General features: G+C 42.5%; 1 protein-coding gene across 8 annotated transcripts in view; it reads right to left on the bottom strand.

The window, feature by feature from the left end:
* Nucleotides 1-3670: 3670 nt before the first annotated feature.
* The window catches only part of SLC10A1 (solute carrier family 10 member 1), a 35575-nt gene continuing 22399 nt past the window's right edge, over nt 3671-16846 (bottom strand). For 7 of the 8 annotated variants that reach the window (XM_056545682.1, XM_056545683.1, XM_056545685.1 and 4 more), the window contains 4 exons: nt 13499-13709; nt 9107-9285; nt 7790-7983; nt 3671-3930 (listed from right to left, as the gene is read on the bottom strand). In XM_056545682.1, the coding sequence (XP_056401657.1) occupies nt 3851-3930; nt 7790-7983; nt 9107-9285; nt 13499-13709 (664 nt within the window). In that variant the 3' untranslated portion in view covers nt 3671-3850. Of the gene's footprint in view, nt 3931-4266; nt 4329-7789; nt 7984-9106; nt 9286-13498; nt 13710-16846 lie in introns of all 8 variants that reach the window. The other variant, XM_056545687.1, reaches the window with a different exon arrangement.

Raw genomic sequence — 16846 nt, 5'->3', positions numbered from 1 at the left:
CATCTCGATACCTAATTGCAGTCAGGCTACCTCTGGCAAGCACATGGAGGGCTGTGTGGTCCCCCAAAAAAATGCCACCCCACACATTACTGACCCACCGCCAAACTGGTCATGCTGGAGGATGTTGCAGGCAGCAGAACGTTCTTCACGGTTTCTCCAGACTCTGTCACGTCTGTCACATGTGCTCAGTGTGAACCTGCTTTCATCTGTGCCAGTGGTGAATTTGCCAATCTTGGTGTTCTCTGGCAATAGACATAATGACAACCGTCTTGCACTGTGTTAGGATGTAAGCACAACCCCCACCTGTGGATGTCGGGCCCTCATACCACCCTCTTGGAGTCTGTTTCTGAATGTTTGAGTGGACACATGCACATTTGTGGCCTGCTGGAGGTCATTTTGCAAGGCTCTGGCAGCGCTCCTCCTTGCACAAAGGTGAAGGTAGTGGTCCTGCTGCTGAGTTGTTGGCCTCCTCCATGTCTCCTGATGTACTGGCCTGTCTCCTGGTAGCGCCTCCATGCTCTGGACACTGCGCTGACAGACACAGCAAACCTTCTTGCCACAGCTTGCATTGATGGGTTGTACACTCCTGAGAAAAAGAAAGTCTCTGTGTAGACTAGTAGTTACACCCAGGTGTGGATATTCACCAACTCCACAGGTAATACATTCATAATAGAAAGGTATGGGCTGTAAATGATTCTTTGAAAAAACTCACGATTAGATGAATACTTTTTCTTTTCTGTTTATTCTGTTATTCTGCAGTTTTTTCACAGCTTTTAGATGGTAAAAGGCAAACGTCCATCCTAGCAGAGGTCTTACACACTAGTTGGGAGCCATCAGGGTCTGATGCAACGTTTCAGGGGACCGGCCCCTTGCTCATGCGTGTACACTCCGTCTCATGCGTGGACACTCCGTCTCATGCTACCACTAGAGTGAAAGCACCACCAGCATTCAAAAGTGACCAAAACATCAGCCAGGAAGCATAGGAACTGAGAAGTGCTCTGTGGTCACACCTGCTGAACCACTCCTTTATTGGGGGTGTGTTGCTAATTGCCTATAATTTCCACCTGTTGTCTGTTCCATTTGCACAACAGCATGTGAAATTGAATGTCAATCAATCAGTGTTGCTTCCTGAGTGGACAGTGCGATTTCCCAGAAGTGTGATTGACTTGGAGTTACATTGTGTTGTTTAAGTGTTACCTTAATTTTTTTTGAGCAGTGTGTGTGTGTATATATATATATATATATATATATATATATATATATATATATATATATACACATACACACACACACATATATCTCCATATCCAAAAGAGGATATAGCAACACTGAAGAATTAGCAAAAGGATATATGGTGGTTGCTCTATCTCCTCCAGAGACCTGACCAAAGTCTCACATCAATCGAAACACCACACAAAATAAGGTAAAGATGGCACTCCAGCAATCCAATAATGAAGAAAGTGATTTATTCACCCAATCAATCCATACAAAATTTAAAGCGTTTCAACCCTCTCAATGGGGTCTTTCTCAAGCACAAAAAAGAAAGCGTAATAATGCCCTTTTTATAGGCCTCATCATATGTGATACAAGGCCACTAATGGGCGGTTACTTAGTGACATCATACATGTAAACAAAATCACAAATCACATGATGCGCCATGTTCTGGACTTACGCATTAGTGATATTTACAAACAGTGGATTAGCGACATAAGGCAGTGAGGCTCTACCAATTAGGACGTGAGTGAACACCTATTAATTTCTGTCAATTTAATATTCATGTACAATGTTTTATGTGATTCTTAGTCTGTACACTTAGGAATATTTAATGTTCTTTGACCTCTTATGTAAACTTCTGAATTGTGGTTATTATATGTACACTGGAGGTTTTTGATTGCACAAATTTATTAGTTTTTTGTTTACATGTATGATGTCTCTAAGCAACCTCCCATTAGTGGGCTTGTATCACATATTATGAGGCCTATAAGGGCTTTATTACACTGTTTTTGTGCTTGAGAAATATCCCATTGAGAGGGTTGAAACGTTGCAATTTTGTATGGATTGACTGGGTGAATAAATCTTTAAGTAAATATATATATATATATATATATATATATATACTGTCACGATTCGGCTAGCTGGATGTGGATCCTCTGTGTCAGCGAGGGATTGGCGTGGACCGTGTTCTAAGAGGCTACTGGTATTCACCAGAGCCCGCCGCAAAGCGGGATGGTCTTGCTGCAGCGGTAGCAACCAGGTCGTATCCACCGGCAACGGCTCAACCTCGCTGACTGCTGAGAAGGCGTGGGACAGAAGGACTAGGCAGAGGCAAGGTCAGACGTAGCAGAAGGTCGGGGCAGGCGGCAAGGTTCGTAGTCAATGTGGATAGCAGAAGATCTGGAAACACAGGCTTGGACAACACTAAACGCTTTCACTGGCACAAGGCAACAAGATCCGGCAAGGGAGTGCAGGGGAAGTGAGGTATTATAGCCAGGGAGCAGGTGGAAGCTAATTAGGCTAATTGGACCAGGCACCAATCAATGGTGCACTGGCCCTTTAAATCTTAGAGAGCTGGCTGTCGCGCGCCCTAAGGAGCGGAGCCGCGTGCGCCAGGACATGACAGCCGGGGGCCGGGACAGGTAAGTGACTTGGGATGAGATTCGCGAGCGGGCGCGTCCCGCTATGCGAATCGCATCCCCGCCGGCAATGTCAGTGCAGCGCTCCCGGTCAGCGGGTCTGACCGGGGCGCTGCAGAGAGAGGAACGCCGCGAGCGCTCCGGGGAGAAGCAGGGACCAGGAGCGCTCGGCATAACATTATATATATATATATATATATATATATATATATATATATATATATATATATATATATACATACACACACACACTGAAAATCCTGAACTGGTTCATGGAAATCTAGTAACATGTACTGGGGTATGGGACGTGGGACCAGCTTTAGGCTACTTTCACACTGTGAAAGGCTTCATTACAAACGGACGTTAAGGGCTCCCCCCCTTTTGACCGCCTTTAAAGGGGTACTCTGCCCGTTGACATCTTATCCCCTATCTAAAGGATAGGGGATAAGATGTCTGATCGTGGGGGTCCCGCCGCTGAGATCGTGATGTCACAGCCATGCCCCTCATGATGTCACGCCCCGCACCTTCAATGCAAGTCTATAGGCAGGGGCGTGACGTCACGATCCTCCAGTCCCTGTATCGCGAGTCATCAGGCACGGAGCGAACTTCGTTCCATGCAGCAGATGACTTGGGGGGGGGGGGGGGGTGTCCAGCTGTAGGAGAGATCACGGGAGTTTCTCCAGATAGCGGGAGAAAAAGACATTGCAAGCAGTGTGATATTGCAACTGGGTCAGAGAGTTTACATTTAATAGTAGTGTATATAGTTTATTAATATATTATGGGTATTATAGGAATTTTTTTATATATATTTTTGTTTGTATGGAAGAATGAGTGTAGGGATAGACCATTGTTAAACTTAGTTATTGGTTTTAGGTTTGGTGTTATATTGTGATCCATTGTTGTGTTATGTTCTGGTGAGATATGGTATTATTTCTGTAATTATTTATTATTATGTTTAATAATTAATTATGTTTAATAAGAGAATTACAGAAAGACATAATAATAATAAAAATACATAAAAAGATCAGGACATCCAGAGCTGACAAGCTGTAGATTGTTTTTATAGTGAGAATGCTGGTAAGGTGATCATGGGATATTCCATTTACAAATACGTTTGTGAATGACAGACAGGTAAATGACTGGACATATAACATGAACTTGTCTAAGATACGTTTACACAACCATTCACCAAATTCATGTGTGGTCATCTTCTTGCTTTAATTCACTAAACGACTGGTATCTGTGGTGTTGAGATTTTCTTTCATGTTATCATCACCGAGATATGATTTGGCAATAGCTGTAGGTAGAAAAATCAGAACACAGAATGTTAGTATCTAAAGACATAAATATGTAATAATAAATATATTTACATGCTATATAATCCATTTTGCATAACTAAGCACACTACTTTATTTATTTATTTATTTTTTTTGCCCAATAAAGGTCTCCTTTTTCCTTTGTTAACACAACACACAAATTGTCCATAAATATATCAGTGAATGACATGTCAGTTACACCAATGGGAAATTTTGAGAGGATCGGGGCTATGTTACAGTCCCTCTCTCTGAAGGACATTTCCCCATCTATGCATTACACAGGCAGCCTATTGATTTCAGTGGGCGCCATAGAATACCTCATTTCCCCTTTGGCAGCATTGCAGGTCACCTTGTTATTAGCTTTTCTCCTGGAAACTTTCTAAGAAAAAAGGTATGGTCAAAATTATTTAGCAAAAAAGATAAAATTTTGTCTATTACATCCTTCTTCATTTTATGTTTCTTGTCTCTTGAAGTAAATGAGCATTTAAAGCATTACTATCAGTATAGAAAACTTTTGAGATGTCATGGGGACATGTCAAAAGTTTTGATCCGCAGGGTCTCATCCCCCACTTATCTCTAAATAAAGTCAGGTGAAGCACACGGCAGTAGCGAGCTATCTGATTGCAGGAGACTGGTTCAATTTTATTCTACGTAACCGGTCACCTGCAAGGAGTGCCGATAATTGTGGGGCTCTCAGCACTGATTAAAACTTTTATGTCAATGGTTTTGTATAATGATAGTTATGCTTTAAAGGGGACCCTTCCTTTTTAATACTTCCTTACTGCTTGGCTTGTCCCATGTGTGTGCTGCCACAGGACAACAAGAAAAAACGTTGTTTCAAATGGCAGGAAATGTTCAATCCCAAATGCAGTTGTGCATTTATGCTGGGGGAGCAGATCCTGCCCTTATGGTCCCCAGCATAAAATGCATACAATGGGGGATGCCCGCAGCAGACAAGTGCCACAATGGCATCCTACACCCGATGAAAAGTGTGGATGTGTAACATATAGAATAATATATAAATTTAAGTGCACTACTGTGGTAGATGTAGATATGATGTTAAAATTTAGACTTTAGCCAGTATATCCTTATATGAAGGACATACCTGAGCCCGCACACCAACGCCAAGGTTTCTTAAGTGGCACTTGGTCCCGTGCCACTTGAGAAACCTTGGCATTGTTGACACAGGACAACCGGAAAGTGTACCTCTCCTGAAATTTTGTCTGTGGGAACACAAGTAAATTCACATTGCTGCATGCTATACAAGTATCTGTGGATCTTTCTGGCTATTATAACAGTTGATCATGGGTGGGTCATTCGTTACATTAATTGGTACTCCGGTGGAAAAACAGATTTGTAAATTACTTCTATTTAAAAATCGTAATCCTTCCAGTACTTATCAGCTGCTGTATAATACAGAGGAAGTTATTTTTCTTTTCTCTTTTAATTTCTTTTCAGTCTGAGCACAGTGCTTTCTGCTAACACCTCAGTCTGTGTCAGGAACTGTCCCGAGTAGGAGAGGTTTACTATGGGGATTTGCTCCTGCGCTGGACAGTTCCCGACAGGGACAGAGGTGTCAGCAGAGAGCACTGTGGTCAGACTGAAAAGAAATTAAAGAAGAAAAGAAAAAACAACTTCCTCTGTATTATACAACAGCTGATAAGGACTGGAAGGATTAAGATTTTTAAATAGAAAGTAATTTACAAATCTGTTTTTCCACCGTACCACCGGTGTGGTCAGATAGAAAATAAATTCAAAAAGAAAAATAACTTCCTCTGTAGTAAACAGCAGCTGATAAGTACTGGAAGGGTTAAGATTTTTAAATATTGAAGTAATTTACAAATCTGTAACTTTCTGGCACCAGTTGATAAAAAAAAAAACAAAAAAAAAAAACTACTTCATTATATATTTAAAAATAGAAAAAAGAAAATTAAGGGAACCTTTAAAAATTCACTTTTATTTCGTCAGCATAAAAAACTTTAAGTTCAAAAACGTATACATAAAATATTATTGTTGACTGCCACAAGTGTTTTACATCTTCTTTCGTCTTCCAATAGTGCTGTATTCTTCAATCGTCGTGATCACTTTCACATAGCTTCTAGTAGACGGATATATTCACTTCCCTGTTGTGTCCGTTCATATGATTAATCCATCCTTCAAGTTTATGAGTCAATTCACATTGATAAATTGTTGTAGATGAGTTTATACCAAAATTATGATAATTATGTGTGTTTATTTTCTAGTTACATAGATGCATGTGTGCATGGTACATTAATTTGTTCCATCCATGAATACCATAGGGCCCTAAAAAGTCCAAGGGCCCAATTATCAAGCCCCAAACCGAGACAGGAGGGAGAAATGTAATTAGAATAATAGGAAACATTGATGAAAAATCCCAGGAAGTGAAAGAAATCTTTCTGATACTGGGAAATACTCAAAGCAGATAAAACTTTGTCAGCAGTTCTATCCCACTGTCCCTCCATAGCCTATGAAAAGGGGGAAGAATTTGAAAGACAGGCTCACAAGGAGTAACTTTGAACCCGAAAAAAAAATAAAAAAATAAAAAAACAGGAGACATGGTTAAGAACAGGGGGTAGAGGCACCTACCACTGTGGTGGGTGCATTATATGCCCGCACATTCAAAAGGGTAATTAATGTGAGAGTGCCAGTACACGTGATATATTCCCCTTGAAACACTGGGCTAATTGTAATACGAGAGGGGTGGTGTATTTATTGAGTTGCCCCTGCCCAGTTAATTATGTGGGGGCTGCGGCGACAGCGATGGAGCGACATCCAGGGCAGCGGTGACGGGTCCGGAGCGGCAGGGACACGTGAGTACTATCTCCCCAACAGTGATCTTCAAACGGCTAACCTCCAGATGTTACAAAACTACAACTCCTAGCATGCCCGGACAGCCGTTGGCTGTCCGGGCATGCTGGGAGTTGTAGTTTTGCAACATCTGGAGGTCCGCAGGTTGAAGACCACTGGATAGGAGATAGTACTCACGTGTCCCTGCCGCTCCGGACCCGTCACCGCTGCCCTGGATGTCGCCGCGTCCCCATCGCTCCGGACGTCTTCTTCCCCGGGATCCATGCTCTCAGTCGCCGTCATCACGTCCCTACGCACGCCGCTCCTATTGGCTGACGGGACGACGTGATGATGTCGAAGGAGAGCTCCGGCCATGAAGGGGTTCCCGGCATGGAGCAGAACCGAGGAGGCAGGTAAGGTCCCTCCCGGTGTCCTGTAAGCTGTTCGGGATGCCGCGATTTCACGGTGGCGGTCCCGAACAGCCGGGTTAGTGTCACTTTCCCTTCAGACGCGGCGGTCAGCTGAAGGGTTAATACAGGGCATCACCGCGATCGGTGATGTCCTGTATTAGTCGCGGGTCCCGGCCTTGATGGCCGCAGGGACCGCCGCGATAGGTGTGTGTATTCGCCGTATAAGATGCACCAACTTTCCCCCCCAGTTTTGGGGAAGAAAAAGTGCGTCTTATACGGAGAAAAATACGCTAAACCTAAAACAAAGAATAGAATCATCGAGGATGGTATTCATGGATGGAACAAATTAATGTACCGTGCACACATGCATATGATTAATCATATGAACGGACACAACAGGGAAGTGAATATATCCATCTACTAGAAGCTATGTGAAAGTGATCACGACAATTATATATATGTGTGTGTATTTCAGAGTACCCCTTTAATTCTAAATGTTTTTTTCTGTTTCTATTGCTAGAATTTCTCTTCAATTCCAAGTCAAAAGGAATATGTGAACCCATTGACATGTGGCCATGGACTCCATGAAAATAAAAATTTCAGAAGTAAATTTTCCACCAACCTTTAGCCTTTATTTTGTCTTGAATGCGGAATACCAGGATCAAAGCAAGGCCTTGTAGTACTTGAGACAGAATATATAGCAAAGGAAACATGAAGTAAACGCCAATAACTTCAGCATCAAAAGTAATTTTTAATATGGCAGTGCAGAGTTGAACATTTTGGCATCCGGTTTCCATGCAGATGGTGCGTCTAGCTCTGTGGGTGCAAAGGAGGCAAAAAGTATAAGAATTGTCTGACCAAGGAAGATATCATTGATGATAACAAAATGGTATATACATTGAATTCTTTATTTCTGTGTAAATTAAACCTAAAATATTCCTGAAACTATGCAGTGGATAGAGTCTAGAGGTCATTGGAGATAGAGACAGGGGTGTAGCTATAGAGGTAGCAGTCTCACTAGGGCCCTGATGCATAAGGGGTCCCCAAAGCACATCTGTTCCATAAGAGACCAGTGGCATATTTTGTAAGTTGGTCCAAGGGTCTAAGTTAGGGTATGTTTACACAGCAGAATGTCTACCCAGAAAATTTCTGCAGGCTGCCAGCATCGGCAGGACCCCTCGGAAATGTCTCTATAGTCTGCAATGCATTGTATTTCCGAGCGGATTCTGCAGTAAGAAGTGACATGTCAATTCTTTTTATGGAGGCCAGAATCTAAATTCCTTTGGCAGATATTTCTCTGTTAAAATTCCACCATGTGCACGATGCAGCAGAATCCCATTGACAACAACAGGGAGTCTGATGCAATTAAATTTCCAAGCTGAAATTTTCCTCCATGTACTGCGCAAAAATTCCGCCATGTGAACAGGGTCTTAGTGCAGCAGAATTATCCGAGTATTAGAGGCCATTTTTTTTTTGACCAGTAGCTTGCATCTGGAGGGAAATTTGATGCAGATATGTCACATGGATTTCCTTGCAGGCTTGCCATACGTACTAAGGGACGAGTTGTATGATTGGACATGTTAGCTGGAGAGCCAGTGTTTTTAGCTGTAATTCTCTGCAGGAAAGAATCTGTGTGACAAATCCAAACCAGATATAAGCACCTGCTCAGTGGGCATTTGTTATTATGGCCGCATTATGTTACAGAACAACAGATTACCAGTTTGAGGGCTGACCACCTTGCTTGAGTCTGCAGGGATATTTGGTGTGGATTTGCCATACTGGACTTTATGAAAAGTGTGTCAGAAAATCTCCTACATTTGAGCTTAACTTTAGAGATGCTCGATATGTACTATGCAATATTTCTGTTTTGTTTATTTTTCATGATAATTATATAAATTAATGAAATGTAAAAAAAAAAAAACCCTAAACAAAAACCTACTGTTCATGAAGCTGGAAGATGGAAGCCATTGCATAACCAAGTACATAGCCAAAAAAGGGCAACAGCAGTGAGGCTCCAATCATCTGAGGTGAAAAGATTTTAAAAACATTGCTTTTCAGATAGAAAAAGCTCAACACTATAATGACCACTGCAAACACCATCCCAAGGATACAGCCAACCTATAAGAAGACAATTGTATATAACATTGAAATATCAATAAGACTAAAAAGATGCAAAGAATTAGGACAAACATAACAAAGTAAGCAGTAATACAACAAGTATTACATCTAAAATAATAACACATCGTCTTTCTTATTTCCCATTGCTAATATACACTCATGGGCCACTTTATTAGATGCATCTATTTAATTACTTGTTAACATAAAAAGCTTACCAGCCAATCACATGGCCAAGTTAGGCATGTAGAGGGAGTTCAAACAGGGCATAGGGAAGAAGGGGGACTTCAATGATTTCGAGCACTGTGATTTTAACACGGTTGTTGGTAACAGACGGGTTGGTCTGAATATTTTAGAAACTGCTGATCTACTAGAATTTTCACGTTCAACCATCTCTAGGGTTTACAGAGAATGGTCTGAAAAATAATAAATATCCAGTGACCAGCAGTTGCATGGATGAAAATACCTTGTTGATGTCAGAGGAGAAGAATGGGCAGACTGGTTCAAGATAGAGAGGGGGGACTTAATAATGTACCTGGGGGTGGAGTGGAGGGAGGGGTTAGAATAGTTAATAGGTATAGGCTTCATAGAAAAAAAAAACACCATTGAATTGCATGTTGACTAATGCCAGAAGTCTGACCAATAAAACTGAAGAACTGGAGTTGATAATGTCTGAGGAGAATTATAACATAGTGGGTATAACAGGGACTTGGTTGGACGATAGCTGTAACTGGGCGGTCAACATACAGGGTTATAGTCTATTCAGGAAGGATCGGACAAAACGGAAAGGGGGAGGAGTTTGTCTTTATGTAAAGTCCAGTTTGAAGGCCGCATTGCGGGAGGATATATGGGAGGGAAACGATAATGTGGAGTCATTATGGGTAAAAATTCTGATAGGGGTTTGTTATAAGCCACCAAATATAATGGAAGAGGCAGAAGATCAATTACTGAGGCAAATAAACAAGGCAGCAAATCAGAATGAGGTGATAATAATGGGGGACTTTAACTATCCTTATACAGTAACCCCCCCACCTACGATGGCCCCGACATATGATAAAATCGACATACGATGGCCTCTCAGAGGCCATCGCATGTCGATGTCAGCATCGACATACGATGCTTTTATATGTCGGGGCCATCGCATTAACTGCTATCCGACAGTGCAAAATGCTTAAGCTGCTGTCGGATAGCAGTTTAAGCATCCCTGGCAGGTTCGCTTACCTATTCCCGCTGCTCCGGGTCCACTTCGCGATCCTCCAGTGTCTTGTGCATCTTCTCCAGGGTCCGGGCCTCGCTTTCCGGGGTCGTTATTACGTCACTACGCACGCCGCGCCGGCGCAGCAGCGTAATAACGTCACCAGAAAGCGAGGCCCGGACCCTGGAGAAGATGCGCAAGACACCGGAGGATCGCTAAGAAGACACCGGAGCAGCGGGACAGCATCAGGAGCCCCTGGGACAGCATCGGGAGCGGTGAGGACCTGGTCCGGAGCGACGGGGACAGGTGAGTATAACTTCCTATACTTTACATTGCACGGATCCCTCAACATACGATGGATTCGACAAAAGATGGGTCGTTTGGAACGAATTACCATCGTATGTTGAGGGACCACTGTATAAACTGGGAGACTGAGACCTGTGAATCTCATAAAGGAAACAGGTTTCTGACTATAGCTAGAGACAATTATCTGTCCCAAATGGTGCAGAGCCTGACCAGAGGGGGCGCCCTACTAGACTTAATATTAACCAACAGACCTGACAGAGTAACTAATGTGCAAGTAGGAAATAGGGATCATAATATAATACATTATAACTTGTACTTCAATAAGGGAATCTCTTGAGGGGCCACAAAAACAATGAACTTTAGGAAGGCAAAGTTCCATCAACTCAGAGAAGCCCTTAACAATATAAAATGGGATAATGTCCTCAAAAACATGAATACTGTGTTACTGTGAGTACAGTGTTCAAGAAAGATATAGTGGAGCTAGAGAGGCTTCAAAGACGAGCAACCAGAGTAATACGGGGAATAGGAGGACTACAGTACCCAGAAAGATTATCAGAATTAGGGTTATTTAGTTTAGAAAAAAGAAGGCTTAGGGATGACCTAATAACTATGTATAAATGTATCAGGTGGCTGTACAGAGATCTCTCCCATGATCTATTTATACCCAGGACTGTATCTATAACAAGGAGGCATCCTCTACGTCTAGAGGAAAGAAGGTTTCTACACCAGCACAGATGGGGGTTCTTCACTGTAAGAGCAGTGAGACTGTGGAATTCTCTCCCGGAGGAGGTGGTCATGGTGAATTCTGTAAAAGAGTGAAAAAAGGGGCTAGATGCATTTTTGGAGAATAATAACATTACAGGTTATGGATACTAGATTTATAGCGACAAAACGTTGATCCAGGGATTTATTCTGATGCCATATTTGGAATTTTTACCTCTAGTATGAGGGTTTTTTGCCTTCCTCTGAATCAACTCGGTAGGGACTCATTAGGGTTATAGCTTGAACTTGTTGGACTCTGGTCTTTTTTCAACCTTGTTAACTATGACAGAAAAGCAACAGTAGCAACAGGTAGGTAGAATACCATCTGAATGCATAACACATCCAACCTTGAAGAAGATGGGTAACAGCAGCGAATGACCACACCGGATACTGATTCTGTCAGCTAAGAACAGGAAACTGAGGCTACAATTTGCACAGGCTCACCAAAATTGGACTAGAAGAACGTTGCCAAGTCTGAGGAGTTTCGATTCCAGCTGCGAGATTTAGATGGCAGGGTCAGAATTTGGCATAAACAACGTAAAGCATGGCTCCATCCTGCCTTGTATCATAGGTTCAGGATGGTGGTGGTGAAATGTAGTGGGGGCACTACATTTGGGCCCATTAGTACAAACTGAGGATTTTTTAAACACGGCCGTCTACCTGAGCATGTCCATCGCTTTATGACCAGTGTACCCATCTTCTCATGGCTACTAGGCAAAAGGGATTCCAACCTGGTACTAGCAAGGTTACACTGTTCTTAAGGTTAAAAAGAAGAAAAGAAAAAAAAAGAAAAATTAAAAATAAAAATAAAACACACAACACACAAGTCCATCAAGTTCAACCAATATCCCTATTTTGTCCTTACTGTGTACCTAATAAAGTGGCCACTGAATGTTTATTACCAACATATTCTGAAGCTATGAATAGAAATCATAACCATTCACATAATTCCCTTAATCTTCTTTCCCGATTCAGACACACACACACTATGGTCATTTTTATAGGATGTCAAGTAACCGATCGGTATATTTTTTGGAGGAAACTTAAAAGGGTAGCTCTTTCTGTCCCTGCCTATTGCCCATCTATCCCTAACCCCCTCCCTGCCTTTACATTTTTTTTTTACTATATTAAAATGCCTTTTTGTCTGCCTGGTAGTGTGCTCACTACCAGGCAGACTTCCCCAGCAGGCACCACGTCACTGATGCCTGCTGGGGCCGGCACTTCCGCCCTTAGCTCACTATACAGGGTGCCTCCAGCTGTTTCACCACTACAACTCCTAGTTTGCCCTGACATCTACTGGCTGTCAGGGCATTCTGGGAGTTGTAGTGGTGAAACAGCTGGAGGCACCCTGTGGTGAAAACAATAATTTTGTTTAACCAGCGCAGCAGTGCTACTTCGGGAGTAGCAGCAGCGGCGCTCTCCCGAACCCCGCTTCCCCCACCCCATAGTGGTGCAGGCTTACCGGAGGATAAATGAGCTGCCTCCGGACAGGGTAACTGGGGTGGGCGGGGCCGCATGCGAGGCCAGTGGAGCTGGCCAATGCGTGCAGCCCCAACTATCAGCATGCTCGCTCTCACCTGTTTGATTGACAGGCGGGAGCGAGCACCGCAGTGACTGGATTTCGACTCATTGCCAGGCTTAAATGAGTCGAAATCCAGTAGTGACGTCACTGCAGAATGCATTCGGCCACTAGGAGGGCAACCCCTAGTGGCCAAATTTAAAAGGGATTTTAAAACTTGTTTATAATCACTTTTGTAAATTAAAGTATATTAGAGATATGTTGTAGTACTTAAGTACTACAACATATACATTTTTTGATTTCATGACAGTGCCCATTTCAGGACCTTTGAGAAACCCACACAAATACAATACAACAAATGTTCGCTCCAGGACTATTGGGAAAATAAGTTCTGACAAAATTGTCCCTCTGCATGGCAGCGCCTTATTCCTTACCTTAATAAAACCCCGGGAGTATTGGGGTCTCTTAAAATTCAAGAACGCACCAAGAAGACATGGAATGAGTGTGATAGTCAAGGATATTAATATTTTTACAAAAGGTACATTCTTGTATAGTGGACCAAGGTTCAGTCCAAGACAGTAGATGTAGAGAAGCAATGGCATCATTCCCAGGGCAAGTACAGTTGAGCAAATGGTCATTAAAATACTAGAAAAAAACAAAACATTTGGTTAAAGGAAAGGGTCATCAAACATTACCATTGTTTAAACCATGGTTATATGTTAACCCCTTAAGTTAAGGACACAGCCCATTCTTAAGTTTTAGTTTTTTCCTCTTAATATTTTATTAGACACAACTCTTATTTTTCCATCCACAAATGAATAGGAAGGCTTGTTTATTGCGCGACCAATTGTACTTTGCAATAACATCTTCTCTTTTACCATAAAACAGGTGGAAAAAAAATGGGAAAAAAAAATATTTGTGACAGAAAAAATTATTATTTGTGCCAGAAAGTAGAAAAGGAAAATCACAATTTTGCAATTTTTGGTGTGTGGGTGTCCTGTTGCTATGCAGTACACAACGGTAAAACTGACATGTACCCTTTATTCTGTGGGTCAATACGATTAAATATGTTTACATGATTTACTATTATTGTACTGCTTTTGAAAAGAAAAAAAGTCAAACTTATTTTGATAAAATTATATTTCAAATTGTCCCCTTTTCGTATACACAGCTCATTTTTTGCACAGTGATCAGTACCACTTTTGCATGTATGTGACTTTTTGATAACTTTTGATTCAATTTTTCTGGGATGTAATGTAACCAAAAATCAGCAACTTTGGTATTTTTTTTTGTACACTGTGCTGGATAGTTAACATAATATTTTAAATTCTTTGAGCATTTCCGCATGTGGGGATAACAGATTTTTTTTTTTTATTTGACATTCAGACCCCCCCATGTCGGCGATCACCGCATATGGGTCATATGGGTCTATGGTGACCCGGAATATAAGGGGGGGGGATCGGGGTGAGGTGGCAGGGGTGCCACCCCTCCTATACCTGCTATTGGTCATCAAGAAGAGACGACCAATAGCAGATCGGGGGCGGGGGGGGGGGGGGGGGGGGGGGGTTTAACTTTTAGTTTCCCCATTTTGCCCACCCACAATAGGCGCGGCAGAACAGGGGAACCGACAGGGACAGGCGCCGAAGTCCACTTACCCATCGGCGGCAGAACAGGACGCAATGTGGCTCCCTGGATCCCACGGAAGCCGGTGAGTTGCCTAGCAACATGTGGAGGGCTACAGTTTGGGACTACTATACAGTGGTCTCTAAACTGTAGTCCTCCAGATGTTGCAAAACTACAACTCCTAGCATGCCCACAAAGCAGTTTGCTGTTTGGGCATGCTGGGATTTGTAGTTTTACAACATCTGGGGGGGGGGGGGCACAGTTTGTAGATCACTGTGCATTGGTCTCTAAACTGTAGCCCTCCAGATGTTGCAAAACTGCAAATCCCAGCATGCCCAAACAGCTGTCTCCGCATGCTGGGAGTTGTAGTTGTGTACCTCCAGCTGTTGCATAACTACATATCCCAGCATGCCCTTCGGCAATCAGTACATGCTGGGAATTGTAGTTTTGCAACAGCTGGAGGCACACTGGTTGGAAAATACTGAGTTAAGCAACAGAACCTAATTGAAGGTTTTCCAACCAGTGTGCCTCTAACTGTTGCAAAAGGCTCAGTAGTGAGAGCACACTATGAGGCCTAAATTGGTGATTTGCACAGTTGTGGCTGATTTTACAGTGGTTCTAACAAACGCAAAAAAATAAATACCTGCATGTGACCCCATTTTAGAAACTACACCCCTCATGGAATGTAACAAGGGGTATAGTGAGCCTTAACACCCCACAGGTGTTTGAACAATGTTTGGATTGGGAAAATGAAAAAAAAAAAATTCTCACTAAAATGCTGGTGTTGCCCTAATTTTTTCATTTTCACAAGGGAAAATTGAAAAAAAAAAAAAAGTCCCCCATAATTTGTAGCCCCATTTCTTCTGAGTAAGAACATACCCCATATGTAAAGTGCTCTGCGGGCGAACTACAATGCTCAGAAGAGAAGGAGCGCCATTGGGCTTTTGAAGAGAAAATTTGTCTGGAATTGAAGGCCACGTGTGTTTACAAAGCCCCCATAGTGCCAGAACAATGGACCCCCCCCCCACATGTGACCTCATTTTGGAAACTACACCCCTTACATTTTTCATTTTCACGGACCACTGTTCCAAAAATCTGTCAAATGCCTGTGGGGTGTAAATGCTCACTGCACCCCTTATTACATTATGGTATGGTTTCCAAAATGGGGTCACATGTGGGGGGGGGGGTCCACAGTTCTGGCACCACGGGGGGCTTTGTAAACGCATATGGCCCCCAACTTCCATTCCAAACAAATTCTCTTGCCAAAAGCCAATGCCGCTCCTCCTCTTCTGAGCATTGTAGGGTGCCAGCAGAGCACTTGACGTCCACACATGGGGTATTTCCATACTGAGAAGAAATGTTGTTACAAGTTTTGGGGGTCATTTTCTCCTATTACCCTTTGTAAAAATGTAAAATTTTGGGGAAAAAAAACAGCATTTTAGGGAAATTTCCCCCCCCCCCCCATTTACACATCCAACTTTAACAAAAAGTCATCAAACACCTGTGAGGTGTAGAGGCTCACTGTACCCCTTGTTACGTTCCTTGAGGGTGTCGTTTCCAAAATAGTATGCCATGTGTTATTTTTTTTTCTTAAGCTGTTCTGGCACCATAGGGGCTTCCTAAATGGGACATGCCCCCCCAAAAAAACATTTCAGCAAAATTTCCTTTCCAAAAGCCAAATGTGACTCCTTCTCTACTGACCATTGTAGTGTGCCAGCAGAGCACTTGATGTCCACACATGGGGCATTTCCATACTCAGAAGAGATGGGGTTACAAATTTTGGGGGGCATTTTCTTCTATTACCCCTTGTAAAAAAAAAATTTTTGGGGGGGAAAACTAGCATTTTAGTGAAAAAAATATAAATAATTTACACATCCAACTTTAACAAAAAGTCGTCAAACACCTGTGGGGTGTTAAGGCTCACTGTACTCCTTGTTACATTCCTTGAGGGGTGTAGTTTCCAAAATTGTATGCCATGTGTTTTTTTTTTTTATGTGCTGGCACCATAGGGGCTTCCTAAATGTGACATGCCCCCCAAAAACCATTTAAAAAACAACTCTCCAAAATCCCACTGTCGCTTCTTCCCTTCTGAGCCCTCTACTGCACCCACAGAGCACTTGACATACACATGAGGTATTTCCTTACTCGAGAGAAATTGA

Source organism: Hyla sarda, chromosome 11, assembly GCF_029499605.1.
Source record: "Hyla sarda isolate aHylSar1 chromosome 11, aHylSar1.hap1, whole genome shotgun sequence".
NCBI lineage: Eukaryota > Metazoa > Chordata > Amphibia > Anura > Hylidae > Hyla > Hyla sarda.
The sequence above is the reverse complement of the archived record's forward strand: the minus strand, read 5'-3'. Positions and strand labels throughout refer to the sequence as shown.